Consider the following 21,545-nt stretch of genomic DNA (forward strand, 5'->3'; position numbering starts at 1 on the left):
GCTCACTGCCACCGAGTCCGGCGGATTCAGGTGTCTCCGATGTCGATAGTTCTTCCAGTGGTCACGCGTCTACAGATGAGCTTAAATCGCGCTTACAACCACCAGGTCTCGGACCGCATTCACCATTAGGATTTCCACCAAACCAGCAGTTCCTCGCCCCTTACCATTACCACCCACCTGGGCATGGACACCCCCATAGGGGGCACATGTCACATCAGCCACCGTACCCGCATCGACCTCAATGTAAGTAGAAGCTTTTTAGAAAAAATATTTTAAGACGTGATTCAGATTTAGACTATACACACTACAATAGCGACTGACATTTCTTTTTTCACTACTAGCCTATGATCACATGATTATAAACCTTTTTTTTCAATTGTAATTGTAAAATTAATCAAGAACAAATTCTGACAAACCATTCACTTTCTCAACAATGCAGTAGATATATAATCTTAGAGGACCAAGTATAGTGAAACAAATAATATAAATACCATGGTAGAGAAGTTTCGCAAGTGCTTCGGAATGTAATCATGGTGCTCAGGTAATGATACTAGACTTTTCTACCTTGGTATAAATATAATAATAATAATAAGTGACATTTATTAGATTACTGGAAGTACAGAAGGAAATAAACATAAAATAAACATTCAAATAGATAATAAACTAAATAATTAAAAGTAAATGAAAAATGAAATTAATGTTCCGTGATCTAACGGGGCGAAGTTCAGTTCTGTGGTGAGACACCCTAGAACTGCTCTACCACTTAACTCCATCCTAAACTAAGAAAATAAAACAATTAGTGGAATGAACTTAAAAATATGTATATTGAAAGGGAGAGAGAGATAAATAAATCAGTCGTGGTTCTAAATAAAGAAGAAAAGGAAAAGGAAAAGGGGAAGAAAAATAATCATTTGTTTTGCTCGCGTAGAAGTAAATGAAAATAATTTCGTTTAAATGCGCCTTTTTCTTTTCTTTTTATATACTGTTACACGTACAGGCATCTCGCGTTGAACCGAAATAAAATACCGACAAATATATTTGATAAAAATACGGATTCTATTTGTACTAAAATTATGTTCACAAATAAAATTCTTAAAAATGTGCTTGTTGCTTTGGCCAACTTCGATCTTCGGCCGTTCTGTAGGGAGTGTATTTTGCCACTACACGTCAAAATTGTAGAATTTTCCACATTCTGACATGCAAGAGATATTTGATTCGAATAGTAATAGTAATTGGCGTAATTTCGACGTGGGGTATATTAAACTTCCAGCCATATATTTAATAAAGCGGTTTCCACTGGTAGTTTTATCGCTATTATTTACGTATTATTTTTAATTGATTTAGATAAGTTGCAAATTGCAATTTCAATATCAATTTTTTTTCTATCGTACGTTCTCCCATCGTTTTTTAAACCATGGCAACCCGCCTTCATTATATCTGAAAAAATTTGGTGTTTATTTGACCTGCCCTAAATTTTACGTATTGAGAAATGCCAAGAACATTTTTCTTAATCTAATTTTAGTTTCCACATTCCACGCCGACATTGCACTTATCACCTTGTAGGACAGTAACTTCGGGAAGAACAAAGCAATTTTGTGTTATTGGCGTCCGTTGTTGAAGAAAGTGAGTCGGGTTACGTAAACCTGACCTTTCCCAATGTCAGAATTCGGTCGGTTTCTAGTCAAAATAGTTGCCACTTTCGTTTTCTAACTCGACGTCCTGTTTTTGAAGGTTTGCCAATTTCTATTTTTATTAATGTACCCCCCAACTTTTAGGTGTATGGGTTCGGTACATTATCGGTACACCTGTGCGATTGATATAACTTCTCTTATCGGTACATACTTTTGGATCATGGTCATGCTCAAAGCAAAAATCTAGGAACAACTTCTTAAAGGACTCCCTAAGATTTTTAGATAACAATCTACAATAGTTGCTGATGTGTAGAAATTGTTTTGTGTGGTATACATAACATTACAGATGTAATGCGTGTTTACAAACTATGGAGCATACAAACAACGGGTTAAATTCAAATATGCCCTGCCCACTTATTAGTGGCTTTTTGCGCGCAGTTATCGCGGGCGATATTTTAGTTTTAAGTCTAAATCGGGGCCACGTGACGTAATTGTATTTGTGACGAGGCCCACAAAGTTGGGCTAGGTTAGCAACACATAAATTGCGCAAATTCACTGTTTATTAATTCACAACATTCGTCTTGTCTTCACGGTTGAAACACATGATGTTCGATTAGGACCTGCATAAAGATGAGTAAATCCATTAGAATTGTTTTAGCATATAATCGTCTGGATCGGTTAAAAATACTGCGCAATAAAAACGTCCGTTTAGAAAAATGGTATCAATGGCCGAATGACCATTTGGCACGAAGAAGCGATTACTGTCATTTTTCCACATTCTTTCGAAAACTGCTCGATAATGTCTGTCCGAAATGATGAAATTTTAATGCGAATTCAATACGGCGATGTCCTTTAGAGGTCAATTAATAATGTTTAGGCAGACAACCATGACCTATGACCTATCCGTTGAGGTGAATGTTATCTACGTATATAGTTAAACCACGTTACTGATTCCCTTTAATTAAATTATTATCAAAAGTTACTTTATCTTGGTTAACATATACATATTTCTTTTGAAATTTATACGAAATTTGGTTGTATGGCAATTATTTATCCCTTCTGACTAAGAAGAATTGACTTGCTTTTCATGCTGCTGCATACAGTTTTGCTTAGCGATCCATTGTATCACATCACGAAATATAGAATATAGAATATAGAATATAGAAAATGCATAATTTCCCTTTAATTTGACTGGGAGCATTGCAACGCCATTATACATTTATCGACTTGATACATTTATAGCAACGGTACTTATAAGAGGAACGAAAATATAGTTTTGTTAGTTTGATACGAGTAGCTACCTACCAAAAATAGCTAAAATTACTGTGGCAAAAATTTTCATTTAATCCGCCCATTTTATTAACAACTTCGTGTGAAAAGTTTCTCCGTTATTGTCGAGGGAAATCAGCGAAATCCAGATTTTTTTCGATTACTTCATGAATTTTTCTTATTCTATACATAATATTCGCCATTTCAGAGCTTTCAATTTACCTTGCGTACCTAATCGACTTTCAAAATAAGGACAGGTTCAAGGCGATACACATTTGGTGTAATTGCTCTAATAAATAAACCACACTATTAAACAATTACCTACACCCAAAAACTTCCATTCTGTTCAGTCGTTAGCAAATTAGAATTGCACAAAAAATTATCCTACTTGTTTTTGTAATTTTATTCGGCGATTATCACCTCGGACCTTGTTTTTTCTTAATATTGTAAACATGGGTGTTAAATATAACATGAAAAAACAGCTCAAGTTGAGATAGGTCGGATCTACTTATTACCATGCTAGATAATTTTTGCGATAAGAAATAATTATTTTGACGTACTTGCAAGATAAGTAGACCCAATAAATTTCGTTAGAGTATATTTACGCAGTTTATGGTATTTTTGCAGGTTGGTGCCGTTTCTTTGTTTCATTGTTTAGGAAATTTGTTTGTATGCAATCTTAGCCAGCCAAACAAACACGTCTAAACGATTGGGTGGTTCTATATACTAGCTAGACTAAACCGGACTGAGACGTGTAAATAAAGAACTGACCTATCCTAGACATTCCATGATGCCGCTCTAACTTCTAGGCCACTAGTTTAATGTTTCAATGCAACCAAGACTGGGCGATTCTAATGAACGATTGCCTTGAATTTTGTCCAGTAACAATTAGTTACAACAGAAGCAAAAGAGGAAGAGTAGGTATACGTTTTAAATTCCGATTGTAATCTTTCACCAATGAAAAAAATGACTATTGGGTGCGCATACCTATACCTACCTACATAGGTATATGTTTGTCTAACTAAAGTGCAAGTCAAGATGCAGAAGCTGGTCCGCAGCCCCCCGGTCACTAGTTCATCGACTCTCGCGACTTTCCGCGAGCTGAAGGTCACCACGCCACTCTCGATTTCCTCCAGTCTGGCTCCTTCCGCTCTTCGTCGTTATTACGTCTCTAAATGAATTTGTCGCTCGACCAGAACAGACTTATTTTTAAAATCTATTAAAATCATTAATAATTTACTAGTGGTCAGTCATATAAAAATGTGACCTCCAGACGCTGGTTTTCATGCACCTATTTAATTCATTAGCAATTAAAAGCTTGACAAATGTTTCCTTTTGGTCTCTGGAGTCTGGACGAATTAAGTTATCAATTTGCCTGACGACATGGGTATTTTGCAACGTTGTCATGCCGATCATATCTTGATATATATAAATATTTCTGAGTAAAACTGGTGATACTGAGCGCCATAGATGTAACAATGTGTCACGTAATTCATATTTTAAATCTTCAAAGAACCTGGTAGGTACCTAAGTATTGAGTCCACATAAATACTTGTTGTCCTTGTTTAGGAATATTAAGAACATTTTTTTAGTGGGGGGGGATTTTGAAGATACCTAAGTAGACCGACCGACAGAAAGCACTATTTGATAAAAAGTGTTTCTTCTCAAACGCTTCCACTTCTTAAAAATAGACGCATTCATATCCTTACAATTCTAATAAATGAATTTAGGGAATAGTTATTTACATTATTAGTGCGGGAACAGTTATTTTGAAGATGAGCTTAACGACGCATCTCGCGCGAATCAAGCAAATACTGTTCACGCACGTAACATGTATTCTATTTTTTGCACGGATTAGTTAAATCGAATTTATATAAATTCAAATCCTTTTCGCGAGATTTTTGCGACATTATAATTCTATTGAAAAAATCAAGTCCTCTATGCCGATAAAGTAGAAATTTAAAATGTCAATTTATTGTTAAAAACTTCTGGTTTAAGCTTATTTTTACCCCTGTACTACAGGGAATGATGTAAAGTGTATTTATATTTTCTTTTTTACTCTTCCATCATGCTACTTATTAGTTTATGATCCGCACTAAATAGATAATTTCGTTGAATTTTTAGGCACTAGTGCGCGAAAGTAGATAGTCAATTGTAAAATTGACGTTCCCGACGTTCGTGTTTTATTGGGAAAACGCGACTTAGAACGAATGAGTGCATAATAGTATATTGAAAGACAAGTGTTACAATGCGACCTATTGTAATACGACTATCTTGTGGCACGAGTGGCGACGCGAAGCGTAGCCACGAGTGTCCGCAAGATAGGAGTATTACAATATAGCATTGTAACACGCGTTTTTCATACTATTTTTTCTATTTCGGTGCTTTAATTTAATTAAAAAAATCATTATCAGAAACTATAGGGAACATTAGAACTAACATGTTTTATGTTGGAAAAGCTTTTTATGCCGTTAAGTTTTAGGTTGGCAGCGTAGTAAGACTGACATTTTGAAGTTCAAACATGGAAGTACCCAACGAAGTACCTACTTCTACTAACTAGTAACTGCCAACTTAAGAGATGAGTTACCAAAAAAAAACGACTATAATCACTGTCTTTGTACAACTGTTTTGTACAAAATCATCATTGTGACACCGAAATAGAAAAAAATATTTTTGTACTCATTGAATGGAAAGATAATGTTTCCAAGCATCCTCGATGCACGGGAAAACGACTTTCCCGCATCGCGGTGTTTTTTAGTTTCCGCTGGAGAGCAGGGGTTATGCGCGTTCTTCGGTTGGTAGTACCCCAGAACAAAAAAGTACTTATTGAAGTCAACGAACGTCATGTCATGGTTAACTGTCATCTGCTGTAAAATCAATTAAACCGTTGGTTGAGGGTATTTAGTGCGATTAATCGGAAACAGACGTACACTAAGTTTTACGTAAATATATAAACAAGAACTTATAACGCAATCAAATTATTTTTCAGAATTGGAACTCAAGAAAAAGTAAAATTTATTGTTAAAACGTCTTAAAATGTGACCAGTGATATTCTGCAACTATTCGCATATGCAGTTTAAGAAAGCACATATTAACACACACAAAGCTTCCAAGGATTTTAAATGTAACGAGTGTATTTACGCAACTCAAGATATTCAGTGCAAACGATGCAATGCCGTGACCAGTAGTAGCACTCATTGCAAAGGCAAAATATGTATTAACCAAAGATGTGGAAGTTTTAAATGTGACCAGTGCATTATTAAAAGTGGGTAGTTACAAAATTATGTTACCAACCAAACATATGATTGTGTTACCAACTCATGATTAAAAAAAAGCTAATTTACAAAACTATTAATTTTGACCTTTTTTTACGCAATTCGTTACAAAAAATATTGTACCTAACTCTTTCGGAAAGAATTTTCCCGCATTCGCACTAAATGCAGCACTCCCTACGGTCGTGCTGCAAACAAAGTGCTCATGCGGGAAAATTAACTTACCGAACTTGTTAGGTAAATAACTATTTTAGCTTTGAAGAGAAAAAGGCTTGTACATTACAGTGCTGGAAAAACTCGCGACCGTTTAAGTTCCACAGACGCCAACTAATAAACCCGAGAATAAACCGTACGTCAGCAGAACTGTCATCGTCGGTAAACAATTAACTTTTAGTTCAGATTTTTTAAAGAATAAATAATGTTCGTCAATAAATAAGTTTTGTGTGTATACAGGGTGGAAATTTTCTCTGGAGTAGACTGAATTCAAAACAAAATTTGTTATGGTATCCACAATTATTAAAAAGCTACCTATATACGTACCCACTTTAAATTTGTGGTCAGTGGCGTACTTCTGCATGTTCACGGGGTTAATGGGTAAGTATGTACTAATTTTCATTACATATTACTAGAGTGCAGTTTTTTTGGATATAACAGCGTGTAAAGGTGTGCACTTTAGGAATATGTAATAATAATAATGCTTGCTATTTAAAAAATATGCCCTGACGCCACTGACCACAAATTTAAAGTGGGTAAATTTGTAACAAATCTTTATATAAAACAAAGTCCTTGTATGTTACCCCACTTATCTCAAGAACGGCTGGACCGATTTTCATGATCTTTGATTTGTTTGGATTCCTGTCCTATCCGAATAGCAGAATAACTATTAAAATATCGAAAAAACATGAAAAAATATAAAGAAAGAAAATGATTACAAAAGTAAATAAGATAACTAATGACTGACAACAACCGTCAAATAAAATGTTTTTAAGCTTACCAACCGTCAAGTTAAAAAGTGATAGGTTATTCGCGATTTCGTATATTAAAAGGTTTAAAGTGTACACATTGCAATTTTGCAATAAATTTTCAACATATCCTGAAATGAGTACACAAGTGTTCAAACGATTTAAAATGTGCACAGTGTGTTTATACAACGAACTACTGTACCCGATGCGTAAGAAGATCACGCACCCACACTATTCACATTCTATTAATTGCACCTATTAGTGCGCCATGAAACGGAGCCAATTGGTTTCTCCTGCAGACTCTAAATTAGTTATCTGCGCTAAGCCCACTGTAGACTTCTTATGTATCAGTACCAGAAAGTTAAATAGGTATGTGTGAACTCACAATACTTTCAAATGTCAGTATTTAAAATAAAGTGACTAGTGACAAAACACATTTGGTTCGTTTCCTTACAACTGTGAGAAATAAATCAAAATTTTGTAAAATATAGACCAGAGTTTTTTCTCCGTTATTTTCTCATTTAACACCATTCATGATTAAAGTAGTAGGAAAGAGAAAAAAGCTCTCTAATGACGTATCACATGACCTATATTGCCACTCAAAATCCATGTGTCTGTCTGTCTCTTATCCCTGTCTAAACCGTTCATCCGATTGCAATGAAATCTTAGGGAATGGCTGAACCTATGCCCGCGAAAGTTTTGAGTTATTAAAACACTTTTCGAAATTCCCACGGGAACGGGAACAGGAAAATCAGGATTTTACGTTTTACAGTCGAAAAGAGACTTTGACATTTAGGACATAGATTTTTTTGAGGCGTTTTAAGGTGTAATTCCCAAAGGTCGTCCGAAGTTCGCCGGGACTGCTAGTTTTTTTTAGGAATGCGAATCAAACAAAACCTAGGAGATGTCGGTCCGTCTGTGCTCTCATTTCCGGCTAGACGGTGGCACTGGTGGGAACCAAGTTTAGTGCACATATTTTGAGACAAAAGGAAAAGTTGAAAAGCTTTTGGGCAGAATCGCGTATGCGCAATGTGTCAAACTCGCATGTCCGGCTAAACAGCTGAACCGATTCGAACCAAATTTGGTACACATTCTTAGACATAAAAGGGCAGAATCGCGCATGTGCATGTCTCCGGGTTGTATCTCTGCAAGCTACAACAAATTTGCATAATTTTGGATACTATCATAAAAACCTTCTTTAAAAAATGTTGTTTTGAAAATATATTCAGTTTTCCAGACATATATCCACTCTGTAGTCCCTGTAGATATAATTTCTGTGCTCAGGAAATTCATTTTTTTGTACAAATGTGCTTACTTTAAAAATTACAAGTAGGTAGTTATTAAACGGATGTTCGTGGAGCTGTTTGAAATGAGTCAGTAATCTCAATGATTTATAGTAATTTTCAAATTCTGTAACAAATTCCTAAAAATTGGAAAAATAGATATATTTGTTTACAGTTGCTTAGATCATCGATCTTTTTTCAATTGGTAAAGGGAAGTGGAGTACTCGAAGAATGACAAAATACAACAGTCAACTAAATATTCTCACGTTCTACCTTTGTTTGCAAATCCGCGGTGTTGATAAAAATCGGCGCGTCGTAAACTGTAGGTAGAGTAATCTCAAAATGAGAAGTACATCGTGACGCCATTTGCGCAAAGTATGAAAATGTGCCCGGGAGGGTCCATGATAACTCCTAAGAGGAGCGCGCGCGTTGACAATTGTGCATTGCCTCACACAGAAAATGTACTTTCAAACCTCAATTTAAATACCCTATGATACGCCACTAGTGGCAACAATACGCGCAGAAAGTGATGACGTCACGATGTACTTCTCATTTTGAGACTACTCTAGTTTTATTTTGCAGCGCGGCATCGCGTCTCGCCGCCCAGCTGAATAACGCTAAGTGATAATCGACCTTAATTTGTCTGTCCGTGTATGTAGCACGTGGGTGGAGGTTGTAATGAAAGTCATCAACGATTGCACTTTTCACCTTATCCTTCTGATAGATAAGTTTTTGAAATTGTTTACAGTAGGTAATCATTATTTTTACAAAAGCAACATAAATAAGGTCGAATTTTGTCCTCTTCACTTTGTGGACCAACCACTGCATTAAATGAAATTAAAAATACACGAAGAAGTTAAAAATATTTTTATGGAGTTACAATTTTATTACAAAGTGTGTCTAAGATAACCTCACTTGGCTTACAATATTATGAAAGCGAGACTTTTTATATTAAAAAATATGAAGGCATTTATTCATAAATAAAAAGGATGCACTTTTAAAACAGTAGTTTCCCTGTTTATAACGTTATCAATACAATAGATAAATAACAATATAATAATTCTTCTTATAAATAAATGTATGTTTATGGGTAACTTAACAATGTTATTTAATCGTTGTATAAAAATGTCGACATCTTTGTAGGAACTAAAGATTTTTTTATGGCTTCTTTTCTATAAACAAAGAAAACTGAAGTCAAGTTTGCTGTTAAAAGCGGTACATAAATTTTTATTTGCAGTAAAAAATCGGTTGCTTTTGGCAAAGTCTCAGCTCGGAAAGTGCACACGTAGTTATTTTTATTACACTTTTGGTTTCCTGACTGCTTCGTTTGTTTTTTTGGCGCGTATTATGAAGGGGTTAAAGCCATGAGTTGAGGTTCGTTGGAAATTGTGAGATTCAAAGGTTTTGATAAGGTAAACAGGAGGTTGTTTACCTGAATGCTGTATAACTAATTAATTTGGTCTGGAGTCGATTGTTATTTCATCATTGTTATTCACAAATAATGTGTACTTTACCAAGTGTAAACAAATGGAAAAATATTCCAAGCCGGAAAGTTTGCGAACTAGACATGCAACTGTTGATATAATCCCTTGATTTGGCTGGCGAACGCCAGTAATGGGACCTTGAAACGGGCGGTCACCCCAAGACCCTCAACCCCCTCCGTCGTCGTTGCCGTCGTCGTCAGTAGACAGCCGCTCCGTGCACTAGCGTTGGTTGTATTGTAGCAGTGATATAATTATAGCAAATGCACATGCACTTGTGGCCTTCACCGCAACTAGAACTTGCACTTGTTACGTAGAGCTACGCGATTTTATAATCTCTGTACCGGAAATTATCGATTTTACAACATTAACGCGTCTTCCCAAATTGCTTATAATTAATTTTTTACTACATGCGACGCCTGATGTTGCCAAATCACGTTTGATGGTCTGTAGAACCGACGACGCTGACTCCTTGACGAAATCCCATTTGGTTATAAGATAACAATACTTTTTTTTAATGTAAACACGGAAAAGTATAAAACTGTGCCGGTCATTATTGTCATTATTAATTAGTATAGTCTCATAAAATTGCGATAATTCATTATCTATGTATAATAAATTAACAATAATTTACGGCACTTTCCTGGTTCACAGCTCGAACTTGTACAAATTTATTCTGTCATGACCTATAATCTACGTCCATTTAATAATAAATAGATACTAAAAATCATTCGCCCATTATGTTTTGGGAATGTAAGTGTAGCAGCATTTCCCTGAACGGTCAAAGAAGAAAACACTGGTTCAAAATTACATAAACGTAAATATACAGTTACCGTATTTAAACTTCCATTAATAATTAAAATCTGAAAGTATGCATTTTCGAAATCTACATGAAAATGTACGTCGTTTGATACCACATTTCCCTATACCTAGCATCAAAGGTTTTCAAGTTATTCAAGATTTTTCAAAATTTTTGACGTTTGACTGTTTCTCTTTAGCGCCATGTACCTGTGGCTCCGTTGACTGGAATTTCAAAGTCTTCCGAAATCAACAATACTAACTTGATGCTACATGCGAATGATTTAAATTTTGATCGCCCATCTACAGGGTGTTTTAAAATTAATGGTCAAGTTTAATAACTTCGAATCTTAAAAAGGTGGTTTTTTCAAATGAAACCTGCTTTTATTTTTTTGCACTTTCAAATTTGGAAAAAAATTCTACATCGATCAATTGTTACATTCCCTATACCTATCTGTTATGGTTTTCGTTTTATTTAGGAAAAGCTACTGGTTTCAACTTGACGGAGCGCCGGTTCATTCTACCCATGATGCTTATTATTATTTGAACATTTTAGAAGACAGGTGGATTAGGCCTACAGATCCGCACTATTGATCTTCTAGATCTCCAGATACAACGCCACTGGACTGTTATGTGTGGAGTCTTATAAAAAACAAAGTTACACCAGTTGTTTCTAGTGAAGAACTGCACGTTAGGGGGGGCGAGAAGAGCTTTTGATAAAATGGAGTAGGAATTCGAGAGGTGACTTATCAACGGAGTTACACAGAGGATGCCATTATGTATTGAAAAAAAAAGGTAGCCACGTAGAACAAAACCTCAATTGATATTTGTTTTTTATTTTGTCGTTTGTTATCATGGCCTGCTTCTGTTTTTGATTTCATCTTTATTTAAATTTGTATTCATTAAAGTAAATAGGATTTTTTCATACTTAGTGATAATATAACCATAAAAAGATTTATCTGACAGATCTGCTAACGAAGAAAATTATGCATATAACGGTCACAATTTTTTAGACAATCTTAAATAAAACGAAAACCATTACAGAGGTATAGCGAATGTAATAATTAATCGATCTAGAATTCCTTTCACATTTGAATGTGCAAAAAAATAAAGTACCTATAGGTTTCATTTTAAAAAATCTACGGTTTTAGGTTCGAAGTTATTAAACATGACCATTAATTTGAAAACACCCTGTAGAAGGGCGATCAAATTTAAATCAGTCGCATGTAGCATCACGTCAGTACTGTTTGTTTTTGAACTTTTTGACATTCAAGTCAACGGCATAGGTACAGGGTGTTACGTTCCTTTTTCTCTTTCAGTTTTTATTTAGTTTTGTCGCCTTCGAAACCCCTAGAAGTTTTATTTTGGTTTCAATTTAGGTTAGGGTTCATATTTAGTTTTACAATTAGGGATTTTCTTTTGGGTTTTGTTGGTGGTTGTATACCAGTGGCGTACCATTCTCTAGTATTCATTTTATTTCTTTTGGTATTATAAATTACGTTTGGAATTCGCCGTATTTTTTTTACTTATATCTATGATGCCGTTTTCACCCTCTTACTATTTCTTTTGGCTCTTCAATTCCCTATGATTTTATGCTCATTAACTTTCACCCTGCTTTCTACGTTCTATGTCGCTTCTTTGGTTTCCTCTGTAGCGTCCTCTATCGTTTGTGTGTGGTATTAATTTTTCCCGCCTTACGTTTATTTTCCCGCCTTTTTTTTATTTCCGCTTAGTGTCCGTTACTTTTTGATTTTTCCCCAAATTTCGTCCTTGATTGCGTGATCGTCTTCTTTTTTATTATTTCCGGGGGCCATTCCAATAATTATCGTTCTTTTGTGCATGCATGAGGTGCAGAAAAGTTTAATAAATTTTGACCCAAGCCTAATTGGGATTCAGCCTCTTTTTTTGAGATCACCAGAAGCTCCGAGAAGTTTTATTTTTGCGAGCTGCCCTCGGAGCTGCCCATATTTTGGGGATTTGTCCATTTCTTAAATCACGCAGTTTAATTGTTCCACGATTATTTTTACAATCTTTCGGTGTACGCTTCCGTTTAATCGTCTGTAAGTATCCCCTTGTTATTATTTTTTGTACATCCTGTATATTGTTTGTAGAATTGTCATTAAATTCCTGTAGTTTGTTATATTTCCCCTCTTCTTTCGCCCCCAATCATTCCCCATATAAAAAACAAAAATAAAGAAAAGTAACACCATAATACCAACCATTATAATTACTGCCATTATGTAATGTGAGATCTCGCAATAAGCAGGCAACAAGTATCTTAAGTAGTCTGGTAATTATATATATTTTCAATCGTTAAGTGTTACTCGATAACCAATAATTCCTACCTAGCCCCCCATCCCCTTTTTCCTCCCCTAGATTATTTTATTCCCCTCAACAACAAAAAAACCAACGCAAACAGTTTGCCTTTATTATTACTTAATTGAGTCACAATTTTGTTTTATATTTTATTTTAAGTCCCAGGCGAAATTAAATAGTATGTTATGCTCCTCTTAATTAGTGTTTCGTATTTCTCCCCTTCTTTTTAGCCTTAGCTTCCTCGACCACCAGAGGGCTACTTTCTAATTCTGGAGCACGGCTCCCTAACAGGGAAAATAAAAATTAGTGGCGCCTTAAATTTTACCTCTTACCCGCCTAGTCTCTCCGTGAGCAGCCGCAGCCGTTGTGTGTGAGGGCTATTTGTTCTTTGTTTCCCGATTTATTTTGTGCCCCCCTTTTACTCAACGTCCTTGACCACGTTACAAGGGCCCTAAAAAAAGCAGTTAAACGTTATAAATTTTGAAAAATCTTGAATAACTTGAAAACCTTTGATGCTAGGTATAGGGAAATGTGGTACCTATCAACCGATGTAGATTTTCATGTAGATTTCGAAAATGCAATAAAATGTAGGGTGTTTCATTTGAAATTAAAAAGTTGCTATTCACTACTGGTACAACCTTCTATAGTATAAATTCAGTATCCCGCCCTTATAAAAATTCTTCCTCTTTGTTCGTTCTGATTTGTCCTTTCGGCAGATGAAAATCACCTGGCACTGCACTTCGGTTATGTAATGAAAGTAAATATGGAAGGCACCCCAATTTTCCCAAACCGACAAAACGGAGAATGAAATGGTTTTTCAAAGCGCCGCTTTTTAGGCATAGTGTTTCGGTACTTTTTGAATTGAATTTTGATTAGATACAGTACATTGATTTGTCCAACCATCCCAAGCCATATTTTCAAAATCATGGTTAGCATGGGATATTTTACATTACCTAATGTTTGTCCACCAATTTCCCTAAAAAAACCTTAACTGAAAGACCAATGATCGATTTTTCACGTTTTCGTTAGCGACGTGACTCGTGAGGGACATTTTCAGAAGTCATTTTACATAACAAATTATTCCCCACGTAATACAAAATTCTTGTTCTTTATCGCAACTTAAAAGTAGTCGCCTATCTTAAAATTGGACCACTTGCTCATCAACTTGTAAACACATTTCCCTTTCTTAACACAGATATGTTAATGACTCGTTAATAGTACTCTAACCGGAAAGTCCGACGATAGAAAAAAGTAAGAGATTATTTTATGGTTTTAAATCATTTAATAATGCTTAGCTGATTTCGCTAACCCATAAACACAATTTACAGAAATCATCTTGCTTATAAAACGCAGACATAATGACGCTACTATCGTTTACAATTATTACTCTCTCTTTGTAATGAAAGTTTTTGTCACGTGGCGCGGAGAGTGAAAACAAGACGTTAGAGAAATTCGTGGAAAATCTACAAGGATGACTAATTTTGTCGATTGATTATCCAAGACAAAAAAGGAGAATAACGGCGGTTTTTTGTGTTGATTTTTTTTTGCGTATTTCGACAGGAGGAAGGAGTGTGTAAGTCAAAACAAAGGGGCGATGCACCCGTGACATTGTCGCGGTTTTGATCCGGGTATAATTTACTTGTAAACACCCCAAGCCTCCCTATTGTGCGGAGCGCCTGTTGCATTTTTTGCTCGTTTCTTTTTCACGTATATAACAAGTTTAAGTAATCGTCCATTATAAATGAGCAAAAGTAAAATGCAGCACGATGCATCTATTTTCGCGATGCAAGGACATTGGCGGTTGAAGGTTAGCACGTCATTTCCTGGTCAATGTTCTCTGCAGGGCCACTCCGCCCTCGCCCTCCTGTGCCAGACAGAGCAACACGGCTAAGCTTCAGTTAGACCAATATGCTTATGTTTGTGTACTTAATTTCTTACCATGTTTAAATTTTATAACATTATTACGTTCGATACGTGCACGAATGAATTGAAAGTAGACTTTGAATTTAAATTGAATCATTATAGCGCAACCGATTTGCAGCTCAGTTTATTAATCAATTACAATCATAAAACTCATCTTTCACGTGAGATATCTGGTACCTGCCCCAATTGTCTATTGTTCGAAATGTAGGTCATGTTGAGGGCGGGTCGCACATCGTTTAGGGGTTCCCAAACAGGGTGCGCAGGTAAGGAAAAGGGCTCACATAGGCTCATGTTACCGGAAGCCAATTATGCTAAAAAGGGATTAGTGATGTGGTATCAGGTAGTAACACCATAAACAATTCTCATTCAATGACACAATAGAATCTTTTAATTGCTGCTGCTTCGCCGCATTTAATTACAAAATAAAAATTGCGAAAAAGCATGAAACTGTGGGTAGAAAAGCCTGTTGGACCATATTAAAATTTGATTCAAGGTTAAAGTGGCTGGTTATTTTAAGTGAGCCAGTTTCGATTTTTCAAGCTCGAGAATTTCATTTTGATTAACTTTAAAGCGTTGACATGTTGCAATAAACAATTTCATAACCGTGATTTACGGGAAATTAAATTTGATGTGATTTGTGATTTATAAAGGTAATTACCCACAAGCATCAATTCTTATTTGATTTTGGCTTTAAACAATTATTTAGCAGACGATATACATACACAGTTTATTTTAGGGCAAAAGATACTAATTTTTGTCATTCTTTGATTTGTCACGTAGCCCACGGATTTATGAAAATCATTACAACTAGAAGTTTGCTGTTGGAAGTGAGAGGAAGGCGTCAGAGAATATCTCACGAACAATGCATCTTTTGCTTTCCAGAATGAAACGAAAAATGTCACTCGTATTTGTAGTGCGCTCATCTTTTTTTGCAATATGTTATATGATCGAATGACGATAGATGATTAATTAAGTTCTTCTTTTCAGTGCCCGACAGGTATAGCAGCTACATATCATCACTACAACAGCAACATCAAGCTCAACAGAACACGCATTTACAAGGATATCATCACAATAGTATCCATTCTCCTTTCACGGCACCTTCAGCTCCTTCCCCTCCAAGAGGACACGCAATTCCCACGTCCGTAATACAGGCAGCTACCTCAAGCGTCAACGATGAGCTCTCTTATATGCTAGATCTTGGTTTTCCACCTCGTAAGCTTAAAAAAGTCAAAAAACCAAAACCCGGTGAACATGGTTCAGTAAAACGAAAAAGTCGAGAAGGTTCAACAACATACCTATGGGAATTTTTGCTCAAACTCTTACAAGATCGCGAATACTGTCCGAGGTACATAAAATGGACAAATCGAGAGAAGGGGGTTTTCAAGCTTGTCGATTCTAAAGCAGTTTCCCGACTGTGGGGTTTACATAAGAACAAACCAGATATGAATTACGAAACGATGGGTCGCGCTTTGAGGTATTATTATCAAAGGGGAATTCTTGCCAAGGTAGACGGTCAGCGACTAGTTTACCAATTTGTCGAAGTTCCAAAAGATATCGTCGAAATTGATTGTGCGGGAGCGTGACCTCCTGTAATTACAATTAATTTGGCTTAGGTCTCACTCAGTGGCGGTACACTGTTTTGATAGTACAACAAAATTTTTTATTTACGAATATGAAGATTTGAACAAATTTGTTTTAATTTATTAAGTTTATAAGATGAAAGGTATATTAAAGACAAAATTACTAGTACAGCTACCGAAAATTTCAGGGACTTTTTCTCTTACTCATCGAGATAACAATATTAATCAATTCTTACGTAAAATTCATCTTTCTCGCTCGACAATATGTGGTAATACTTCAAAACGAGTATAGTTGCGTAGTTTATATCAAAAAATTATCTGTGAATAATGGACTGCCCAACAAATTGTAGTCAAAAAATTATGGTTTCTAACAGGGTTTCTATTTAACAAAACAGCTAGAAGTAAGTAGTCTGTTTAGATGTGCTTGTTATTTACAAATTTCCGATTGAACCACTTCGATTTGAAGCCCTCTTAACAAAAAAGTTCAGCGTGAATTCGGCGCACGTATTGTTAATTCTCTTCATTTTCACTATTGTGTTATAATAAAGTGATGGTGCTTATATGAACATTTGAAGAATGATATAATGAGCCTTTGGTTGTTGATAGTGAAATGAATTTAATGAATAGAGTCTAAATTTTATTAATAAGAAATTTTTATATGTATACAATTTTATTTCTGATAAAGATGAAACAATAAAAATATTCATTTAGAGTAATTAATAACTGATAGGTTTTTGTAAGATACATGAAGGAATTGTGATAGAGATGTGCTACGTTTAAGATTGTTACTTATGAAATTTTGGCTAAAACACATCAAGGTGCTGTTATTGAAATTGTCGGAGACTGTGAGGTGCCTGCAGATATCTTGCAAGACTATTTTGCAAAGATGGTTTGTTAAATGTGTCAGTACATGTAAGCTCTCTTCGTGTAGTAAATTGAATTGATTTATTGTTTAGGCTCGATGTAGTTACATAATGGCTGCCTTTTTGTGAATTGATCTCGGATGTACACCTAAAAAACACATACAAAAGTATACATACACCTTAGAGATATGTAAATAGTTTGTGTACTTAAGTACATTTACAATAATAGAACCCAGTAAACCCTTAAATTGTGTTATAAGTGTACATTCTGTATAGTATTTATTTTTGTTTGAATTGTCCCTTTCTAAAATTCTTGTAAATTTGTTCTCGTTCAACTATTTGTAACATTCTGTGATTGTAATGTTTAGTTCCCTTTTGTAAAATTTCTAAATTTGATGTTAGTTTATAAATGTAGCTAAGTGTAATTAACATTGTACCTAATGTCAATTGTGTCTTGAAAGTTACATATAATAATCTCAGTGCAAATATTCAGGATAAACTTGTGGGGAACCAATTCGTACTTCAATAAAACCCAGGTATAACTCAGCGATAAAAAAACACATATAAAGTTAGCGTAAATGGTGTACGCACAACAAACAAAATAGTTATTTCAAAATTTTTACGTCCAATCACTTGTGATAATTGTGAAAAAATTATAGGAGGGTGTACTAGATAGGTAAACGTAATTAATATTGTTGTACATGTTTAAATTTTGTTTGTTGTTTTAATATGCCTCTAAAAAAAAAGTGAATTTCACTATTTCATTCGGGTGTTAATTCTGTTTTATATTTAACAAATTATATATTGAAGTAAAATAAGCAGATATAAATGAAAGAACAGTATATTAAAGTTATTGTCTGATATATTTTAAAATTAGAAGTTGTTGAATGGTGATATTCTAAATAATCTCGACTTGTAAATATAGGTTTATAATTACCCTTTGTCCCTCCCTTACGAAAATCACCATAATATTATTAACAAAATATGTTTAACTGTAATACCTAAATAGTTTGTAATTTGTATAGTTTTATTTAGAATAAGTCATGGTACTTTTATTATATAGTTTATTGTAATATTTTGTCTTTATGAAAATAAAAATATATAAGTTTAAAAATTGTTTTCATTTTCTATTTGTCATCTACCTATACCATAGAGACCTTTATATGGAGTGCGTGTAGCACAAATGGTGGACGCCAATCAAACTGAGGTGCTCTGAACTTGCGAAGTACAGTACTTGCCAAATCTTTTTGTCGTCAGAGGTACAAACCAAAACGTATGGAACCAAATGCGTCTTAGCCACCCTATTTGTCACCCACCGCAAATAAACTCAATCCCTAGGTATGTGAAGTTGTGATAAAAGTAGGTATTACTTTTGTAGCTTTAACAATAATCAAAATATTTGACTAACGAAAAAGAGACCACATTAGTTTTAATTAAAGTCTTAATATTTAGCAAGAGATGGCATCTTGGAAACAATGAAACTACATAGAATTAATTTCTACTAACCATAGCCCCCTTTACGTGATCCAATATAAATAATTCCTTATATCTCAAGAACAGGTTATCAAAGGATGGTACTCGCAAAGGGCGCTTGGGACGTCTAGAAGAAATTGGGGATGTCAAAACTTTACGGGTGAATATCTCGAAAACGCTTTGTCGAAGGAAAGTACCCACAAAGGCAAAGTGAATTGTCTGGACGTTGGTGAAGTCTCCCCATTAATTATCTAACAAGAAAGAAACATCATACGATAAATGTACCTATAGCACGCTACTAGCTTATAACGCAACCATTGACTAAGCTATTTCAGTTTTAAAAAATGCGCTTTATCTGCACAATTTATATTCGTTTAAAAAAAATTAAATTATGTTAACATGTTGTGTGTAGAATCCAATAATACCTTTATTTATGATATCAATATACACAAGGTCGACCACTCGTCTTCCGATAAGCGATCATTTGCATTTTAGCACTAAACGTAGCAAGACGTGCATTTTCATGTCTACTATATGAGAGCGGTAAGTAGCTTATAAATCAATTTTAATTTAAAAATTTTGAACTATGTCATAAAATTCTTTAGACCGCTCGTTACCTACCTCGAGTAATAATTGTGGCTTTTTTAAAATATGTGGGAAGTGGGACTCATTTTCATTCTACTTTAAGTCCGTTAGAAACTCAGATTAGGGGTGTATTTTCTGATTGGACAGTGAATAGTAATTTGTAAATGGTTGGTAACCAAGAAAGTTCTTTTGGGTAATGAACAGCAAAAGCGGGTAAGTATCTAAGTATAATTTAGGTGTAATTCTGGATGATATATTCTGGACAGGGAAGGGCGAGACCAAATATCGATCTAAATCATTATTTATGCATGGTTTGGTAGGAAATAAGTGAACAGACAGGCGGACTGATGATGATCATTGAAATCGTAATAGAAAACAAACTATTAAATCCATCTTTCAATCTAAAACATTTTTTAATTAATATTACCACCATAAAATGGTTGAATTTTTCTATCTCTTGCCATGCATGCCACATTGTGTCATATTAAGCAATTTTCAAGAGCGGACAAAGTGGATCCCAAGAGCGGGCTAAGCTCGTGCCCCTCTCTGGCTGCGGCCCTGCGAGGATATAGCTGCACTATAGTCCTATTAAAAATCACAGATGACATGCGAAATACTGATGAAAACGCCATCATTGCTCTAATTTTGGTAGGTTTCTCAAGGGCGTTTGATACAGTTAACCATAATCATTGTTTTTAAACAATGCCATAATCTTCTTTTAAAAATATTGCACTATATTGGTTTTGGGAATTGTGTAATATAATTACAATTACTTAAAAATTACCTCTTTGATCGGTATCAGAAAGTGGTCAAAATAGAGTCTCATCTAACCTGGTAGCAGTAACTTGTGGTGTTCCTCAAGGATCAATACTCGCGGGCCACTATTATTTTCGATCTATACCCTAAACCTACAGTTCTCTTTAAAACTAGACAGTATTCACATATATGTTGATGATTGTCAATATATATTGCAGTGTTTATTTCGTCCGTCTCCTTTTTGTGTAATTAAGATTCATAATTAAATTGCCCCGACGTCACACCGCGTCATATTACGTGGACTGACGTAGCATTACGTGACCTGACGTCAACGGCGCTATGGCACTGGGCCGCAAAACATTAGGACGCGGCCATTGGACCGCAAGACATTACACCGCACCGCAGACATAAGGCCGTGGACATTAGGACGCATAGGTCATAATGACGGGGGGATATGTCATGATCACGCGGTAAAATTCGAAAATAAATGTATAGGGAGACGCGTGCGTTTGAATTTGCGGCTGTTGACGATTTTGCAGCGGTAAGTTTGAAATTGTGCGGTAGATTTGAATTTCCGATTGTGGTGCCACATAGTGCGAATTTGTTGGTGTTACAATAATCTGAAATATAGTTTCCTGTAATTAGCATCTAGTGCCTGATTCATGAAATAGTGTCGTGATGGTAAAAACGGAAATAAATGTATAGGTAGTTGCGAAAGATGTATACATGGAGAAATTTAAAATATACAGCTTGTAATGATAGATAGGTATTTACAGGTATACCGGTGGCAATAGGTCGTTAACTGGTCGGCCATTTTGTTTCGATGAGACCAAATTGACTCGTGTGTCTGTATATTTGAAATTAAATACACAGGACTGTAATGAATAGTTATACTTATGCATACGGTGTTTGTGTTTGCCCATTTTTGCTTGTTATACTGTTATATAAGTATGTAGCTGATTTGTGAAATGTAGGTACCTAAATTGTAATATAAATGAACATTTTTAAGTACTAAACTACAGGTGTTACGTCATATTTTTACATTTGAGACCAGGAATCTGAATCAAACAAAATCTCGATCGGTCTGTCTGTACTCTCATTTTCGGCTAAACTGAGTGAAACCAAATTTGGTACACATGTTGTTACTTAGTCATAAAGAAAGAGCTGAAAAGCCTTTGGGGAGAATCGCGCATATGGAAGTATGTCAAACTCTCGTTTCCGTCTAAACGGCTGAACCAAATTTGGTACACATATTCTTAGAAACAAAAGGGCAGAATCGCGCATGAAAAGATGTGCGTATCTGTGCTAGCCACAGCAAATTTTTACCACCCGCACGTTAGTATAAAAGGA

At 35.2% G+C, this 21,545-nt stretch overlaps 1 protein-coding gene across 1 annotated transcript; it reads left to right on the forward strand.

Annotated features, from left to right (window-relative positions):
* On the forward strand, positions 1–17,609 carry LOC116163782 (ecdysone-induced protein 74EF-like; the record flags this gene model as incomplete). Its single annotated transcript, XM_031477899.1, is given in 2 exon segments — positions 1–243; positions 15,923–17,609. Coding segments are annotated over 2 exon segments (842 nt in total), but the record flags the coding sequence as incomplete, so codon positions are not given.
* Positions 17,610–21,545: the final 3,936 nt, after the last annotated feature.

This window comes from Photinus pyralis, unplaced genomic scaffold, assembly GCF_008802855.1.
Source record: "Photinus pyralis isolate 1611_PpyrPB1 unplaced genomic scaffold, Ppyr1.3 Ppyr1.4_LG2, whole genome shotgun sequence".
Lineage (NCBI taxonomy): Eukaryota > Metazoa > Arthropoda > Insecta > Coleoptera > Lampyridae > Photinus > Photinus pyralis.